We start from the raw sequence: 19686 nt of genomic DNA on the forward strand, positions 1-19686 counted from the left end.
CACTCACGCAGATAAAGTGGAGACAGATTTGTCTTCTCATCTCTGTGTGTCCTACACACACACACCTATTTCCTTATGGCTCAACTAGTTACTCTCTAATCAATATCATTGACTATAAAGTGGAGACAGATTTGTCTTCTCATCTCTGTGTGTCCTACACACACACACCTATTTCCTTATGGCTCAACTAGTTACTCTCTAATCAATATCATTGACTATAAAGTGGAGACAGATTTGTCTTCTCATCTCTGTGTGTCCTACACACACACACCTATTTCCTTATGGCTCAACTAGTTACTCTCTAATCAATATCATTGACTATAAAGTGGAGACAGATTTGTCTTCTCATCTCTGTGTGTCCTACACACACACACCTATTTCCTTATGGCTCAACTAGTTACTCTCTAATCAATATCATTGACTATAAAGTGGAGACAGATTTGTCTTCTCATCTCTGTGTGTCCTACACACACACACCTATTTCCTTATGGCTCAACTAGTTACTCTCTAATAGTAATTCTGTAATCAATAACACAGAGTATAAAATGCAGACAACGTTATCTCCACATCTCTGTGTCCTACACACACACACACCTATTTCCTTATGGCTCAACTAGTTACTCTCTAATCAATATCATTGACTATAAAGTGGAGACAGATTTGTCTTCTCATCTCTGTGTGTCCTACACACACACTCTGTCCAGCTTAGCTGAGGTCCAGTAAAATCCAACCAGCTCACTTAGATCAGAGATTTTTTTTTGTTTTGTTTTTTGTTGTTTTTACGAAAAAATGACTGCTGTGAATGACCACTGGGCTGAGAATGAAGACGCCCAAACATATCTTTGTGTGCTTCCATCCACAGTTACCACTTTGGTACCACAGAACCAACAACCCAGACAATTCTCAGAGGTAGTGTAGCTGCCAGGATTGGCCTACATACGGGCTCAATTTACAAAACAAATGCATATTGCACTGCCTCCAAAGTGACCATTTTGATTGATTGGTGTTTAAACTTGTGTAATCAACTAGTGTGAAGTTAGTGAGTTACTTGCATGGGGCAAGTCAGCCATATTTTGCAACTGTTTACATCTCACCCAGCAACTATAAAAGGGTGAAAAACTGCAGACTGGCAGGCTAAATGTGAAACTGCCATTCGTCATTGTTTCATTTTATTTCTCTCAACACCACACAGTATGAAGGAGGAAGTAACATGCTGAGATCATCTGATAAATGTTTCCTTCTCCGACTTTATATTGTCGTATGTGTGTGCGGGTGTGTGTGTGTATGGCCGCTGCACAGAAAAGCACAGCACAGCGGAGGTGTGGGATTAACACAACAGGATTACCCTTGATAATCAGGATGGAGTTAATTTGTTTAAACTGAGCCTCGCTCTCAATTCGACTTCATTAAACTAGGTCTTATGACTTTACCAGGAGGATGAGCAAAGAAGTCAGATGCTGCTAAGAAGCCATGCTTTTCTATTCTCCTGCTCTAGACTGAAAGAAAAAACACTTTGAAGCCCATTGGCAATTATTGTGTCCTTTCCAGGAGCTGTTGGCTCGGGCAGGGTGATCCACACCTCGTATCCTGACATATCCTGTGTGCAGTGTCACTACTAGAAATGTTGGGCCTAATGAAAGCATATAACAGTGTAGACCCCACCTCCATAATAACAATAATGAGGATCATTATGTTCTAGGGGTGGCCCTGCCAGTGCAGGGCATGTTGGAATCATAGCTCCCCTCCCCTGTTCTGGTGCCCCTACCCGTGTGTGAAAAAAGTACTCATTTGAGATACATCATAATTTTGAACTCGTAGTATCTAGCCATAAACTAGCCATAAAAGTAACCATGGGAACCATGTGAACCACAGTTCACTCCATGTTTTTGGATCAGCCTTGCTTTAGCTGAACACATGATCCACTGCCTGGTATTAAATAAAACACACACACACACACATATACATAGAAAGACTGATAAGACAAGCAGTGTGTACACACACGCCTCCACAATGACCACTGCCTTTTGGTAAAAAGCAGAATGGGCAGGATAAGCCAGGCCATGCTGTAACTAAATATGGGCTATGAGGAGAAAGACATATTTTTTTGTATTTTTTTTTCTTCATTCTTTTCCCAAGCTTCTGTATTTTGCAACCCAAGGCTTTTTGGTTGAGGTTTGTAACCAAAGCGTCGCAGGCCTGATCACAACAATATGTCCCGCGTCACCATGCAATGTTGTGGTCAGGTTGAGCAATGCTGGAGAGGGTGTGATGGGGTGTATGTGTTTGTGTATGTGGGAGGGGTTATGGGTTGGCGTCAGATGAATAGGTGGCATTGCCCAGATTCAATGTTGAAACTTTGTTCCTTTTGTTTTTCTTTTTTTTTTCTTCTGACTGTCAGAAATTAGGGGACCCAAAGACAATGCCATTCTCTCTCTCTCTCTCTCTCTCTCTCAAGCCTGCCCTCCTCTCTACCACAGTCAGATGATGTGAGGGTTTCCTGGTCCTTGTGCTGCTGTGGTCACATGGCTACTGAAATGTCAGCAAGCGGTGTGTTGATCAGGAGAGAGAGGAAGAAACCTGCCTGATACAGATATGTCGCAGAGGAAATATAAGTCATATGGAGACTGGGGCTTAGGTTAGGCTGATTCATTTGAAGTCATGGTGAGCCAGATCAACAGTGAATCACATCAAAAGCAAACACAACCACAGCCACACTTACAGTCTCGGCCTCTCAAAGCAACATTCTTCCCATGCCAAGCAAGGAGTGTAGGCTAAATAGAGTAGGCTAGTGTGTTTGCCTGTGGCTGTGTGTGTGTATGTATGTGCAATTAATTCATTCTCGTACATAGTTGTGGTTTTTATATTTAAGGTTTTGTTAATATAAAACTCATTATTTTTCATTTCTTATATCTGATACACTGGAATTATTATTATTTATTAATGTACTTGGAATGGTAACATTTGAAGAGGAGTTATTTTTTCATCTAGCCACAAATTAAAATTGTTCATCCATATTAGTCACCCCTGACTTCTTTTCGTGCGCAATGCATCTCCCTTCCCGGGAGGAGCCGCATGCTCCTGGAAAAAGAAGAACTCAGTAAAGACCGTCAACAGGAGACCTGTTAGGACGCAGTGCTAGGGATGACACTCTGGCTCAGGGGACCAATCAAGCTCACTTCCCCTCTCTAAAAGAGCTGATGTAATTGGTCATAATGAGTACACTTATAGGTTACCAACTGTCTGCTGTGTGGAGCCTGAGCTCATAGCCTTGCTTGGCTCCCTCACAGATCGATAAATACAAGTGATAAAAAAAAGCCCTCCTGTGTTTTAAGTACCCGCACTAGTAAAAATGCCTGCGCGGACCTGAATTTGCATGGCCGTGCGCCTGCTGCCAGGCCACATTTCTAACAGATTGGCAGTGTGGGCATGACTTTCAGTCCGTCCTGTTTGAAAGTTCTGTACCTACCCCACAGAAGGCTTCGGGAATGCCCCCTTAGTTTTTCGGTGAGATGAGATCCCTATTGCGTCAGCACTTTTAATAAGCAATGCATGTAATCATCATCCTCCGGTTCTCAAGAACTTAGTTTCGTTCATCAATAAGCGTGCCAATTCCCCAAGAAAGAAGGGCGGTGGTAACGGTAATGAGCTGTAGCCTGAAATAATTGTGGGTTCAATTCCCGGCTTCCACCGTTGTGTCCTTGAGCAAGGCATTTAACCCCAAGTTGCTCTGGGGACAATGGCCTTTGAAATAATTGACTTAAGTCTTTGGATAGAAGCGTCTGCTAAATGAATAGATGTAAATGTAAAATGTAATCCTGAGTGGTTTAGGCCTAACAAAGAAAATTACATCTATCTTAAAAGGATAGGCTAGTGCAGATTATTTTTACAGTAGGCTAAGTAGGCCTAGGCTACCCCACAGAGTGGACCTAAATGATCATTGTTTTTTTTGTTTTGTTTTTTCGAAAATAAATCGTGAGATGATGTAAGATTTGTTTTAGCCTAAAAGTTAAGAGGGAACATATGTTGCCAGTATACGTATTAGCCAAAATGTAGCCTAGACCTATATGTTTAAAACTCAAACTACTTTTGGAAAAAAGCCTAATAGAGAACGTGAAAAGGTTAAAGATATGTTAAAACATCGAACCGTTCCGTTCACAGTAGGCCTAGGCCACTGAAGCCTGTTGAGCACCTAGTCCATAGGGTAGCCTAGTACATTCTCTTTAAGTTACAAAAAAAACGTAATGTGATAAAGGCGGGATAAATAGGCTAGCATGAGAAACCCTGTAATCAAAAAACCCTCCCCTCCCCCCTTTATCAACGTGTTGAGAAAGACTGGCCAAATTGATGGTGCGCCCTCTCCATTTTCATGCGAAGGAAACGGCACCCTATCACAGGAGCAGACAGTAGAGCAGAGACGCACAGCGCATCCGTTCGCCTCCCCATTGACGTCACTTTGGTATCACATGAACGAGTCAGGACCAATCCAAATGGCCCTATCGAAATGCTTGGTTCCTTCGTGAAGATAGGGGGAAAGACAGAAAAGGGAACCATGTCGACGAGCTGCTAATGAACAAAAATCAACGAAGAATTTCGCCGCCGTCGGATTATAACCAGGATAGCTATGTTTACATGGTGAATGTTTATGGATTATGCTATTGCGAAGAGTGGCAAAATGGATTTGGCAATGGCCCGAACATATTGAATAGCTCGTGTGTGGGGGGAGAGGAAAGACATTTCAGCGAGAATTGTGAGGGACGATAGGAAGACAATAACCCTGTGAAACCTCTCACCTTTTCTCGCTCTGAGAGGCCTCTGAAGTATTCTTTAATGGCTCTTCTGTCGGTCTCTCCTCCGCGTCTTTTTTTCGCCCGCACCACTCATAAAACAATCGAGGTCGAATCGCCGTAGCCTGCCATTAAGTCCTTATTCGACCGTTCTGGTTTTAACGTTAAATTCTTATTTTTTACCTATAACATACTGGCAACCCTCGGTAGGGTGATTCAGACGCTTAAATATGGATTTTAACGGTAGCGGTGGAGGTAACGAGCTACACAACAATCAGTTCTATCAGTCCGAGGAAAGCAAGCCTTTACTGGGAGAGATGTCTACGCCGCCACCGCCAGAGGGTAATAATAATAAGCTGGCCGCCGGGCCATGTCGGAGGACCCTTCACTGCAGTAGTGGGATGCGTTACAAACTGCTTCAGGAGGGAGACATCCAGGTGTGCGTGATTAAACACCCTCGCACTTTCCTAAGCAAGATCCTCACGTCGAAATTTTTAAGAAGATGGGAGCCGCACCACCTCACCTTGACAGAGAGCAGTCTAGTCTCCGCAACGGTGAGTGTTTCTCTTTCAGGAACGATGGCCATGTTGTAACACATCAACTCTACATTATTAAGCCTGTTTTCTAATGTGCTTTTCTGTTCAGGCCTTTGTCACTCATACGGGTTAACAGTGTCTGACGTAATTTGAATTGTACAGCAAAGATTCCATTGTTCCCTCCTCGTCTCTTCAGATCCATATTCCATTTTGTCAGCTGATATGATGGCTACAGTGTTGCTTTGTGTTTTTCCTCAGTCCGCAACAATCACTTCTCCTACACGTCAGACCTACTGGACGCACAGATCCAGTCTGTATGTGGTGCTGTGTGTATGCTGTGAATTGTTTAGGATGTGAGCGACTGTCAATAAGTAGGCTACCATTGCTGTAGATTTGATGTATTTTCCACTGCATGTCTTAACCGATAGACAAACCCCAAACTTCAGAATGCTACATTTAGCTATTACTGTTGCGAAAAGTAACGTTACGTGTGAAGTAGGCCCGACCGTCGACGCGAGATCAACGTGTAGACCTTATCTCTGTCGTCCTTATCGTGCTTTCATTTAAACGAATTTAGCTTCAATTCTTTCGCAGCAGCCCACTGGAAGACATTTTCTGTGTTGGTTAGATATGATAGTGGATTGGGCCTGCTGTATTGGTAGGCTATGCACGGTCGACCACACAATACCTATATTTTAGGTCTACCTTAACGCCTATCAGTTCAATGTTTTTAGGTCTGTATCTTTGTCATGTAGACTTCTGTCATGCAAAGCAAAATGTAAATTGTTCTGATCAGGTAGGCGTAGGCCTACGGACAGATGCTGGCCATTGATCAAATATGATAACCCCTGTTTTATTAACATAGTAGTCATCTGATATGCACTAAGTCTCCAAAATATGATTGACTTTTTTATTGGACTAGGCTATAGTAACTTGTTGCCTCAAAATCCACTAGGCTTAAATCTACAGTTGATATCTAATCCACATGAAAGTATGATGGCAATAAATGAAATGAATTTATTTTAGGCCCAGCAGCTCTTATTTTTCTTGTTCCAAGCTGATAAATAGGCAACATGGACAAGAATAAAACAACCCTGCACATTGTGCAGTGCAGAAAACAAATCTGACCCTGTGTCATGTGAAGAGCAAGAAAGGTCTAAATGACACCATTTGCTTGAGAACTTGGCGAGATAGTAGTCATATGTGAATGGGATTGGCCCTTTTGTTCGTTTGGGTGGGTGTTTACTGTCCTTTGGTGTGGGCCCTCTTTTCCTGTGTCCCTCGCAGCACTCTGCTGGCTATTGTTCCTGGTCATGACTACCTCATTCAGCATGTTTGTATTGTTTTGATCATAATCGCCGAAAAGAAAGTAGGAGATAGTGTGTCTCTCAGCACATGTGTCCCTCCTAGCTAAAGCAGTCACATAGCCACATTACATAGACCTTGTAACATCTGCAGTATGATTTTTAGATTTAACCTCATTTGAAATAAAATACACACTCTATAGGTTGCTTTGTAGACCCTGAGAAGTTTTTAATGTGTAAATGCTAAAGCTATGGGCCTATCAGTTATTTATTTCATTAATAAATATTCAATTTAAAATGAACAAAAGATTTGGGCCAGAGGTTAAAAATACAGTTGATATAGTATAGGTATCTGCATAGGGTGCATATAATGGATTTGGATGTTGCCAGAGTCAAAGTCTGACTAAACAGTAGACAGAAGATATTCTCTGATTATGAAGCAGAAGTCTTAACCTCATGTAAAGTCTTAACCTCATGTAAACAAAAGCTGAACCACGTGGGACAGACTAGCATCATATTAGGGCTGCAAGAGTTTATTAATCTGACTAATATTTTCTTGATTAATCGAGTAGTTGTTTAATCAATAAAATATCAAAGAATGTTTCCCAAAGCCCAAGAATATGACCTCAAATGCCTTGTTTAGTCCACACACCAAAAGACATTTTGTTTACTGTCATACAAGAGTATGTGAAGCAGTATGTAAAGCAGTGACTATTACATTTTTAAGTAGGCAGTTTCCGTTAAAAAAAAACACATTGTTTAACGCTTACCAAAATAGTTGCCTATTCATTTAATAGTTTACAACTAATTGTTCAATCGATTCATTTTTTCAGCCCTAGGTCATATTATCATACAGCTCTTATTTAATGTGCTCCTTATGCTGTTGGCGTTAGGACAGTTGCAGACCTGTGATAAAGTGATTGTTAATAATGATCTAAAAGAACAGTATGTTTTAAACACCTTCATCTGGTCATTTTGTGTAGTATATAGACTACAAGGCAGCCAGGCATGGCTAATGCTGATTGTTTTACTACAGTTAAGGGGCTGTTCTGTCTGAAACACCAGTGTTTTTCTCAACACTTGTAGTGTCGATACTGTTTTGTGATGTATGATATGAGAGGGGTTATATCCGACACACAACCAAAGTCTCCTTGAAGTTCATTTGTCATAAGACCTGGTCAATTGAGAAATGGTGTCTTTTACATCATGTTTATACATGGTTTAAATATTCATGGTTTATCAGGTTTAAATATTCATGTACATCTCTCTCTCTCTCTCTCTCTCTCTCTCTCTCTCTCTCTCTCTCTCTCTCTCTCTCTCTCTCTCTCTCTCTCTCTCTCTCTCTCTCTCTTCTCTCTCTCTCTCTCTCTCTCTCTCTCTCTCTCTCTCTCTCTCTCTCTCTCTCCTCTTCATCTTCTCTCTCAAGTTGACAGGTTGACCTTAAAAAGTGTGCAAGTATGCCAAACGTCTACGCACTTTCCTTTCTCTTTCTTGGTTTTTTCTTTCTTTCATTTTCTTAGCACTGAGGCCCTTACCAATTCATTAATGGCCCTGTTTTATTGGTACAGCCCCTCCAGTTTGTAAAAATTAAGCAGATATTTGCGCTGGGTTAGCAAGGGTTTTATCACTTGTTGACCCTCCTACCTAGACACCAGCCTTTTCTGACTGTTGTTTTTGGGTAAACGCTGCTGGCATGGCACAGAAGTGATCTCATTGATGATATAAAAGAGGTGACTCACCCTTTCTCTCTAATCATCATGGTTTTGTCATATGTGTTGGTGTGTTTGGGGAGGGGGAGAGGTGTATTTGCGTAAGATGGAATCAACACAAGTATTTCCTGATGCCCTCAACACAAACAGACATCAAAGCTTTCCATGTAAGTATGAGTGCCCGGAGGCATTTTTTTTTTTCCTCACCAGTACTGGCAAAAGTAAATTAGCTAGTCTTGTGGGAGTGTTCTTCCGGGCTTGTGTTCAGAGATGGAGAAGAAGAATATCACATCGTAGCAACAGGTGAGGCAACCATATTGCCCCCGATAATCCTGCTAATAATTTGTTGGCTAATTAGCGTCTGAGACCAATTAGCATCTGAGACTTCATGGCAGTTCTTGCATGACGGGTTCCTGTAGGCCGTCTATGATCTGTGGGCCTTGATTGAGGCCCGTGGAGCCCTGGAACAGAGAGGCGTAGTGAGACGGAGGAGAGCGAGAGCCAAAACCCCCTCTGAACCTCCCCCTCGGCCCTCCCGAGCCGGCAGACTTCCAAAAGTGCACTCTGATTGGACCTTGGGATCTGCTTTTCTTTAGCGTGACAACGTGCAGCAACGATTAGAGGGTTGTTGCTGACTTTTATGTGTGTTAACCTCTAAAATCATTTGCATTGATTATTTGTTTTATTTGTGTAAGCCAAGTGGGTCAAAGTTGCGTGTGTGTCTGTATGCCGGTGTGGAGATTGAAGGCTATAAAATGTCCTGGGGGTGATGACTGCAGTTGCATTTTACATCCTCACAGGTGTTGCATGGACTGTAGTGGTTGAGTTTGTTGATAAAGTCAAGTGAGGTGCACATGAGTAAGTAGCCTGCATTGAAGCCCTCTGCAGAGGTCCGATCCCCTCACAGTCTATGAGCCCGGGCCAAGACTGCTCAGAACTAGGTCATCCATCTAGGTGAGGCCCAAACTAGGTTCTGCCTGGTTGAGGAGATTGGGAGAAGTTGGAGGAAGGGAGGTGTGTGTGAGAGAGAGAGAGAGAGAGAGAGAGAATGAAGGGGGGGGTAACAAATTATGCGCAATACAGAAAGTAAAAATAGACTCTTCGTTTGTGTCATGCTAGAAACACAGCCTAGTGCCTGCAACCTGTGATTAGGAAGTGCGTCTGACATGTGGTTTCCTCATTTTCAGTTGGAGCTGAAGCTTGAGTTAAAACCCATTTATCCATGAAGTGGTTGGAGGTCTTGGAAACATAGCTCAACCAATGTGTAAAACTAGGGATTGTACAGTACTATTAGTCAATAGATAACTGAAATTGTTATATAGACTCATATAAACTAGTAATGATTGTGTGTGTTTTTTGTGCCCAATTAAGATCCTCAGACTGCCTCTTTGACACTCAGGGAATAGTGTCTGCTGTAGTTAGAGTCCAAATGTCAAACAATTCTCTCCTGTGTTGTCATGAAACCTGCTAAATACACTGTTTTGTTGTGAATCACTTTTAATGCCACCTGAGCTTAACTTGTCATATGTGTTTAAAGTATGATCATGCTTGTGTGTGTGTGTGTGGGGGGGGGCAGTATAGGTGTGTGTGTACTGTAAATGTTGAGTATTGTCTTGCAAATAGTTGTAAAATGATACTGTGGGCTGTGGCTTATTTGGTAATCATTTTTAGTTTGGAACCAACCAACAATGTACTCCATGCTAGCGCCACTTAGCCCACACCAAACATCCACAAACTGGAATTGTCTTGAGTTTTTCACATATTGTGAACAAGCACTGCTGAGGCAGTGAAATAGTTGGGGAGTTGGCCAGATTTAGACTGGTTTTGAAGTCCACCGGGGAAGAGGATCAAAAGGAAAGACTGCAGTAGAGATGGACAGAGAGAGATTGTCAAATGGACAAGTGGATGAAAAGACTGAGTGGAGAGATTAAGTAGAAGAGGCTTGGACGGCCAAGACCGCAGCTTGTGTAACCATCAAGCTGAGGGATGTCCAGCCAGGGGGTGGTTGGACCACTGCATCAGCTGACAAAAGTATGCATTGGCTTGTGTCATGGCTGCCTGCATTTGTGGTTGTTGCATTATTAGTTTACCAAAGACAGGACTTTCCCTGAGAGCAGCCTCCCGAGGCACAGCGGGCAGAGCTTTGCATTAGCAGAGCCAGGGCAAACTCTTCAGTCCCATCACTGAGTCAATGCATGTGGTGTGCTGATGAATGTGTATGGTCAGTGTCCAGGTAAACGTTGGGGGGGAAAATGGATTATACCCCCCATAGCATTTCCCCCTAGGAATTCACATTAAGGTTTCAGGGAGCCTAAAAAGTTTTCTTATGGAAGGATAGTACATGAATTAGTCTTGACAATGTGAAGTATTGCTGTGTAAATTGTTTTATAATGAGATGTGTGTGGTCTGTGGCTTACTTGGTTAACGTCCCGTCTCTTTTTGGCACCAACAGTGAACTCCTGGCCAGTAGTGGCGCTAAAAAGCACTTCATCTGAGATGGAGTATGTCACTTAAAAGTGTCTCTAATCGTGCAGCTTTAAACAGTTCTTGATGCATACGTCTTGATACTTGGTACATAAGTCTACTGTACAGTGCAGCCTACCGCGCAAGTTGCGACTGTGAGTTGTGCATTACTGTTGTATCCTGTATCATGTTGTATAGTATGAATTTGGCTTGTGTGTTGATTGGCTACTGTGGGAAGCCTCCAACCAATAGCACAAGGAATCAATCATCTTTCCTTTGAATAATTGAAATGTTTTTGTTTTTTTTACACTCCTGGTTTTGAAAATGTGTTGTTGTGTAATCTTGGTCAAGAAAGTCTCTCATGATCAGTCATCCAGCACGACTGGTGACCAGTCAGGTGTTTTAAAGATGTATTGGTCACAAGTTCAAATTCGTTCTAAGATGGTTTATAAACATGCAGCCCTGGTGATATGTGGCTTCATGTGAGTTCTTGCAATTAACACACACACACACACACACACACACTCAGATAATCACATCACACACTCTGAGGTCACAGAAGAAGGTCTTTTCGGACTTCAGAACACTGTGAGGGTGAATGGAGACATGAAGTAGACTAGGGCTGCAACAAAAAAAAATCACCACCACCATACCACAATATTAGAAGTACCACGGTGTTGAACCTGTCACTGCCATTACCACCATAGCAACTTTTTTCCCCTTCCCCCTAAGAATGATTATGTAGCTGTGTGTATGTTTTAAAATGATCATGTCCACAGTATGCTTACTTTTTAGTCTTTATTAATCACTTGGAAATCACAAAGGTAATATGTACATGTTGGTTACTTATCCCATAGGTTATCTGCAGGCTGAGGGTGGACATAGACTAGGTGTGTTTGGAGCTTCTGAGTCATGTTCACTCTGACAGGAGATGGTCAGTACCTCCCCTTTCCTCTCTGGGAAGCCCCCCCTCCCCACTAACGTTCACAGGAAGAAGAACCCACCTATGTCTGTTTTCTCATCAGCATGTTGTTGCTGCCACAGCTACTGTTGCTGATATGTCACACTAACTGCAGAGGATTGTGGGATTGCATTATCAGTTTTCCTGTCAGTGGGAATGACATCCACTTCCCCGTGACCCAGGGGAACAGGTTTGACCAGTGCCAGACTGGATGGAAGATCCTCTCTGATCGCTCATGTTCTGTGGACTGTAGGGAAACGGTATTTGTGTTCCTGGTTAAGAGCCAAACACAGTTTATGTTGAAGTATGAGACAGATGCTGTTCATGTGCTTTATGTTTAGTGTTCTCTTTTATTGTCACATTTAATTATATAGTTAAGGTAGTCTAGATATTTGCCAGAGCTACAAAAATGTCTCTCAAATAAATAACCAGGCAGAATATTTTTTTTAATCGGATAATAATTTTGGGTTACATGTGCACCAACCATTTTGGTGTTATGCAACGTAAAGACTGTTCATATTAGCTTGCTAATTCGACAGGTTTGTTGCAACTTACAGGGGGGCTGCGCCGGGCGTGTAATTGAAGACTTCAGAAGCGCTCCATTTGCGACGCATAAAACAATTTAGAAGACTGGTCTATTTTTTCGAAACGTACACGCCTCTAATACGTCTGGTGTAGCTACTTCCATTGATTATAGTGGAAGCGAAGTGCTGCACCATACGCGTTGCAAACGGAGCTCTTCAGTTACGTGCCTGATGTAGCTCCCCTGTTAGACTGGGAGCTACTAAAGAACACCATTAATGCCTTTAACGCTGCCCACACAAGGGTTTAATCCAAACATTAAAAACAAAGGTTTCTTGAAATTATTGCCCCTAACAAGCACTGACCGTGCACATCCTTGACAATGTCACAATGATTATGTAGTCTTGACTGTGATTATCCCTTGCTACCAAAGATATTAGATGTCTTACGGGTTTCTTTCTACACATGTCATTTTCTCTCCAAAATAGCACTCTGCCTAAGCTGAAGATCACAAAGTGAGGATGAGGCACCTGGTGGCAAACCACAAGGAGGCCTGTATTGATTTACTGCCACCTATGGCTCATGCCTAAGCTAGTTTAAAATTAGTCTTTGTCAACTGGTAACATGAGCACCAAAGTATTTTAGTGGAATAAGGTTAACAACACATTGAGGTGTTTGGATATCCTTAGGGTATATTTTCTTTCTTTGGCCGCCATTTCACATTTGTATCCAAGTCTTTTGGATGGAGCACTAGTTGCATGTCAGTAACTGTGGTACTCAGCACTGGTGCATGTATGTGCAAGCTTTGAGATGTTGCCATGGCTACAAGCTATGGTAAGAAACACTGGCCTTCTGCCAATCTTTTGTATAGAGAATCTTTTAAGTGAAGCATTTAAATGAGACTCTGCTCATGGGTGGGGGCCCAGGAAGGTGTGCTGTCCATCTCATGACGTAGAAAAGTCCCAAACGGCTGACTGTACATCAGCGCCAACTGTGTTGAGTAATTGTCAAGCCAAAAAATGCAGACTCGTACCCAATTGGTCATTCTCTACATTTGCACATTGATAAGTCAAGTTAAGTTTATTTGTATAGCACATTTCATACACAGAGTTAATTCATTATGCCTTACATAAACAAAAGCAAACAGTAATAATAAAAGCATAGAAGTCAAAGAATAGTTTAAAAAGTAAATAATAAAAAAGAAAACACACAAGGTAATACTTGCCTTGTAAGTATAAAAGGGCAATCGTTTAAAAGTGTTTAAGAAGTAATAATTAAAAGGTAAACAACATAGAATGATTACTCCGTGATAGTGATACTGGTCAAACACCCAGTGAACAGCAGAACTCTCTGAAGATTCTTGAAGTAGTCCCAGTGTTTCACCACAGTACAGAATGTCATTTAGTTTGTAGCTCAAAACACACTTAATCCATACAGCTTTATATGTGAGTAACATCTTGCATGCAACCAAACTGTTGACTAGGGCTGTCACTTTACGTTCGAAAATCGATTGCACAATCGATTGGACCAAACAACACAAGTTTCGAAAACTAAAATAGGGAATCGATTTTAACCAAATATTTACACTATTCATTTTAAACGAAATAAACAAAAAAAAGATAGATGTAACAAAATTCACAAACAAGAATATAAGAATATAAAAAGAATTCAAGTGCAGTAAACATTTAAAGCTAAAAAAGAAAATTCCCACCAATTTTAGCACCGGGAACAGCTGTTTCAATCAACTGCTGTGCTGCTCGTGGTTTTGCCAAAAAATGGAGGACAACGCGATCAAACTGTGCGACATGTAGAGAGACGAGTGATGGGCCCTAATAACTTGAGGAGTTCGATGTGGAAGTAGCCTACTTCGGATTTTTGGTATATCAAACTATGGAGAAGAACAAAGCGGTAGGCTACATAAACTGTGCAGTCGAAGTTCTCGTGGCTAAATTTGTTTGACATTTCTAATCGTAAACACAGACACAGCTACGTTGAAGCCTGCAGTTATGTCACTGATGTAATGGCAGTCCACTCTGCTTACTGGTTTCGAGAATGTTGCACTTCTGTTTGTCATTGTGCTTCTAAACTTAACGCCAATAAATCCTCAGAAATATTGCTGGCTTGCGTCTACAAGCCCTCTTTTACGTGGCCCTAATGCCTGTTAGTTGTTTGTGGATTGGCCTATAAGTTGAAAATGGAAACGTCTTTAGACATAAAAAATCGATTTTACAATCGATTCAATGAACACTTATGTCTCAAAAATCGCACTGGATTTTTTCACAAAAGTGACAGCCCTACTGTTGACATGGGGGAAAAAGACTAATAATGACTTAAATGAGTTGTTAATTGAAATTCTAATATATTATGATGTAAACAACACTGGACTTGTTACATTTCTAGTGGGGGATACTCGTCATTTCAGATGACCGTGTTCTTCTCACTCTCCAAACTGTGTGTGAGTAATCCTGTTTCCCCAACTTGTCATGCATGTGAGAGACAAAGGAAGATGAAGGTTTCGAAAGGGAAGTTTGCCTTTAGGTCTGCTAGCACGTCATTGAGGTAAAACTTACAGTAGACCTGAGAATCTTACAAATAAAAGTCTTTGAGGGCACATTCAGACACCACATTTGTAAAAATACAGTACTAACTACTAACTGGAGTGGCTACCCCTAGAACTACACAGTTCCTAGGGCTTTTTTTCTGTTTGCATTTGCACACAGTAGGGACTCTTAGATCTAACATTAGTAGCCTACTTATTACATGGACATAAAGTAATGAAACCGACAGCATTGCTATTTAGTTACTAGCTAGTAGCTACTGAAGTTTATTGACAAACTAGAAACTCATGGTATCAGGTACTCATGGTAAAATTGTTAATAATATTTCTTCTCATCTGCCCAGAAGGCATTTGTTGCTGTACCGTAGTCAGTCTCTGCAGCCTTCTCATGCAGTTTTTATGTTAAGCAAATTTAAACAGAAGCTGATTTTCTTTTTTTTTTTTTTTTTTTTATTTAACTTTTTTTTATATATAATTGGTGCTTCTGCTGCCTTGGCATGCACATCAGTCATGGTTCCTATACAAAGACCTTACCCAAAATTAGAAGCTCAAATAATTTAGGAATTGCATTAAGAGGAACTCTTTAATCCCCAGTTCCATGCTGTCAGAATGCTCGAAAAAAGGTGTTCTAGGAACTGTATGTTCTAGGAACTGCAAACAGTCCCTACAGTATGAAGGGGCCTTTAGAAAGGTGAGATGAGTGTCATTCTTCTAAGTTGGACATTGGACACATAAATACAGAAAAAAGAACAACATGGACGATTAGGAATCCCTATTAGTTTGCAGACCCTCTTTCAAACTTCATAAACCCATCTCTTTTTCACTCTACACCTAGAAATGTATGTGTGCTTTAAGTGAACCATTTATCTTTTGACAGTGTCAGAAGCTTTTAAACAATGTGTGTGTTTAAAGTTTATTTGAAGACCTTGATGGAGCATGCGGTTTAGCTTCCTCTTCAAGCCCCTGACGTGTATAGTCGTAAGTTTGTTAATACACAAGACGGCCTGTAACCATGACGCTCAATTCACTGACAGTTTAGAGAACCAGACTTCCCAGTAACTTGTTGACTCAGCTCAGACAGCCGCTTCGGCTCTGCTCTAGTCAGTTACACCGCCATTGAAACCAATGGCACCGGGTCAGCCAGAACCCAACGCCAGCGCTGGGCTTCCACCCAGATTCAAGACACTCATGAAAACACTTTGACCGATAAGATCGGGGCTAAGCCAGAGGCTTTGCTCTCTGTATAAAACTTACAAACATATACACATGCACATACACAGATCATCCTTTTGGAATGGAACCCCTGTCTGTGTTGATTATGAGGACTCTGTGGCCGGGTATCCATTGCAAGAACTCGGCACACTACCCAGGTAATGAGGACATGTACAGGAATCCCCTGTTATTTAGCCCTTTCAGCAGTTGTGTCTCCAGTGCTTACAGGATGTACCGGTACTGATACAACCTTTGCTCCGCGATCACAACGCTAATTAGATTGACTAAAATGGCAAGGTAGCTGCAGCAGATAATATCATCCCACTGATACGCCACACTGCTTTGTCCCTAAATTATCCACCTTTAAGGCTGAAAGTATCTGTTGTGGTTTTAAGCTAAAATTAAAGGTTGTATCAGCGATTTCAGGCCCAAAAAAAGGCCCAAACATAAATGATCATTCATCTGATCTTTCTTAACGATACGCTAGCTGCCTGCCCCATAAGCAGGCCGTCAAAAAAACGCATCTATGTAGGCAGCCTAGGCTCCGAGATCTGTACACAAAAACAATTGCTACCAACAAGGGTTGGCAACCACTCAAAGGCAAAATAAAGCGTTTCAACCAATAACTGACAAGATGCGTGTTCAGGAGGGTTTCAATTGCACGGGAGGGAGGGGGAGCTAGCTCTCTGTTTTGTTTGAACATCAACAGAAGTGACGTATCCCCACTATCACTGATACAACCTTTAATTTCTCTACCTTGCTAGATTTTAAAAATGGCATTTGTTGTCTTCCATACACGTTGTTTACGACTCGTTTATGTCTCACATCACTGCAGGACCCACACAGCAGTTTCAGTGCTGCTCAAAAGAATTCCCTGAGCAGAGACTTATTTTGCCCCCTGTAAAAGGTCTTGAAAGTTTTGATCATCATGGAGTGGTTCCTGCAGAGGAGACGCACACAAAGGTGTGAATCCCCTGAAAACTACCCTTGAGTTCCTGCAATAAAAACTGACCTTATGTAACAAGCTGAGGCTGGGAGATGAGTGCTCAGTATCATATCAAATGTCAAGTGTAGTGTCTTTTGCTATTTATCGGTGTCGTAAATGTGCTTCTAACTTTTTGGAAGGCTACTATGATAATGCTATCTGTTGTAGCTGACAATATGGTGATGAGCTGTCTCTAGTAAGCACTTGTTTGGTCCTTAGATCAAGCCATTTGTGACAGAGTTTTGCTTTTGGAACATGATTGGCTATCGGATCCTAAAAGCTTGTGATAGAATCATGGAGTGACTATGGTGAGGGCGATGCAGAGGATGTTGTAACTTTGGTATAAATATGTTACGTGTCGTACTCTTAAGTTTATTATTTGACAGATGTCTTGGTTAGGAATTTAGGTAAATAACTTGAGGTCTAAAGTATCCATATTACCCATAAAGCTGATTGATTATCACTTATGAAATACTCCCTGTAAAGAGGGGACTGATTATTACTTCTGTAAACATTTTTTGTTTTGCAACAAGATTTTTTGTTGGCTAAATAGAGATGCACAGAAGAGAGAACAGAGGCTGGAATTAAGACACATGGATAGATACAAATTATAGTGTGAAGCCAAAGCAATGGTCAAAACAGGCAGTGAGTCGAGAGACTTGTGGGAAAGAACGAGAGATGGCCCTCTGTGTTACTGTCACTTCTGATGGGTTTCACACAGCTGTTCAGAAAATGTTATCATTAGTGTGTGGTTTACGTCTTTCCTGTCTGTGTGTGTGCATGCATGTGTGTGTGTGTGGGAGGGTTTCTTTTAGATTACGTGTGTGCATTTCTGATAAAGCATCATGCCTTTTTTGTAGCCATATGTGCGTGCGTGTGTGTGTGTCTGTGTCCGTGTCCGTGTCTGTGTGTCTCTTGTTTGATAGCAAACACTGTGTTTGAATCCGAGCAAAGGGTAACTGTCCCTCTGCTCTGGCGTGTGTTGGATAGTGGTAGCAGCAGAGGCTGATGTGACGCCAGCATGTGGAGAGGGTGGAGGAGAAGCTCCACCCTGGTCACGTGTCAGGATGTTGTCCCTGTTATGAAGGAAGCCCAGAAGGCAGGGTGCCTTGTTTGTTAATTGATTGATTATTGGCATCCGTTCATATTGCAGATGATAACCTTGTTTCTGTGCTGGACACTAGGTGTGTGTGTGTGTGTGTGTGTGTGTGTGTGTGTGTGTGTGTGTTTTTCTACCCCCACTAAAGCCGTCTGGATGGCCTTGGAAACAACATGTCTATTTCATCTCTTTTGTTTCCATAGCAACCGAGCAATGTGGAAAGAAAAGTGCTATTCAGCTCCTCCTTTATGTGAACGAAAGAGAGAGGGGGGAAAAGAGAGAGCAATAGAATGCAGAGGCCAATAAAAAGAGTGAGAATGAGAATAACAGAAAGAGGTAGAGAAAGAGAGTGATGGAGAAGTACGTAATGGCTTGTTGCAGAGATGGATGGAAGCTGTAGTCTTTCCAAAGCAAGCTGCTAAGCAGGGTATAGTATCTATGACAACCTGTTTACATGGTTTCCAATGGTTCATCTCCATCTTGTCACATATTTACTTAATTCCTCTCTGAATGTTCCTCTCGTTTTCATGAACATGATTACTGTACTTCTCCATCTGGCCCCTTTGTGTGTGTGTGTGTGTGTGTGTGTTTGTGAGGTCATATTAGTCCTGGTATTGGTACATGTCTTGCTACTTGAGTGTGTGTGTGTGTGTGTGTGTGTCTTAGGGCTGTTACAGTTAATCGATTAGCTGGCAACTATTAAATTAATCGGACACTATTTTGGTAATCAGTTAATTGGTTTGTGTAAACTTCAAAAAACCTCAAAAGTCTCTGATTTCAGCTTCTTAAACTTGAATGTTTTCAATTTACTCCTCCATGGTTGTAAACAAAATATATTTCACCTGTGGACAAAACAACGTAGTTTAGAACATAATCTTGGGCTTTGTTTTTTTTTTCTTGATCAAACAAGAAAATAATTGACAGATTAATCAACTATGAAAATAACTGTTAGCTGCGGCCCGTGTGTGTGTGTCTGATGCTTGTCTGCGTACGTGTGTCCTTGAAACAGAGTAGGGGAGAGCTACTGGTAAGCTGTCTCAGTCACAGTATCTGTGGCATTGCTGTTGGTAATTAGAAGTAGCTGTAGCCACAGAATGAGTGACTGTGGTCTGTAAGTGAACAGTAGGGACTCCCGCGTTACTCCCGTGTCCACACTAGTCTGCTCAGAAGCTCCACATGTTCCCCAGCTCTTCACCAGAGAGAGCGACATGAACCTATAACAGCGCAGTAGAGATGCTTGTAGAAAGGGAAGGGACAGTCTGTTTGTTCTTTGAGACAGAAAGGATGACTCGTGAAAAGACGGTGGGGCTGCACAGCCTCTGTGATGAGCAGCAGACCTCTAGTCAGAGCTGGAATGCGGATCGCTGGGGGGAGGTGGAACAGCTGTATCTGAGGAGTAGAGGGAGGGGGAGACTTAAAAGGGAACAGCCTCCTTTGGAGTGGTGCGTTTGGAAGCACAGGATGGAGCCGACATTTTAGACCATGTGACCAGAAACAAAGACCGTGTCCAGAGAACAGAAGCCTGTCGAGCTCACCTACCCTTCCCCCTTACCC

At 41.9% G+C, this 19686-nt stretch overlaps 1 protein-coding gene across 1 annotated transcript in view; it reads left to right on the plus strand.

Moving 5' to 3' along the window:
• Positions 1-4471: 4471 nt before the first annotated feature.
• Positions 4472-19686, plus strand: part of LOC125303723 (c-Maf inducing protein) — a 33841-nt gene continuing 18626 nt past the window's right edge. Inside the window, exon 1 of the mRNA XM_048257607.1 lies at positions 4472-5338. Coding sequence (XP_048113564.1) covers positions 5015-5338 — 324 coding nt within the window. The 5' untranslated portion in view covers positions 4472-5014. The remainder of the gene's footprint in view (positions 5339-19686) is intronic.

The sequence above is a fragment of the Alosa alosa genome, chromosome 11 (genome assembly GCF_017589495.1).
Source record: "Alosa alosa isolate M-15738 ecotype Scorff River chromosome 11, AALO_Geno_1.1, whole genome shotgun sequence".
NCBI classification, from domain to species: domain Eukaryota; kingdom Metazoa; phylum Chordata; class Actinopteri; order Clupeiformes; family Clupeidae; genus Alosa; species Alosa alosa.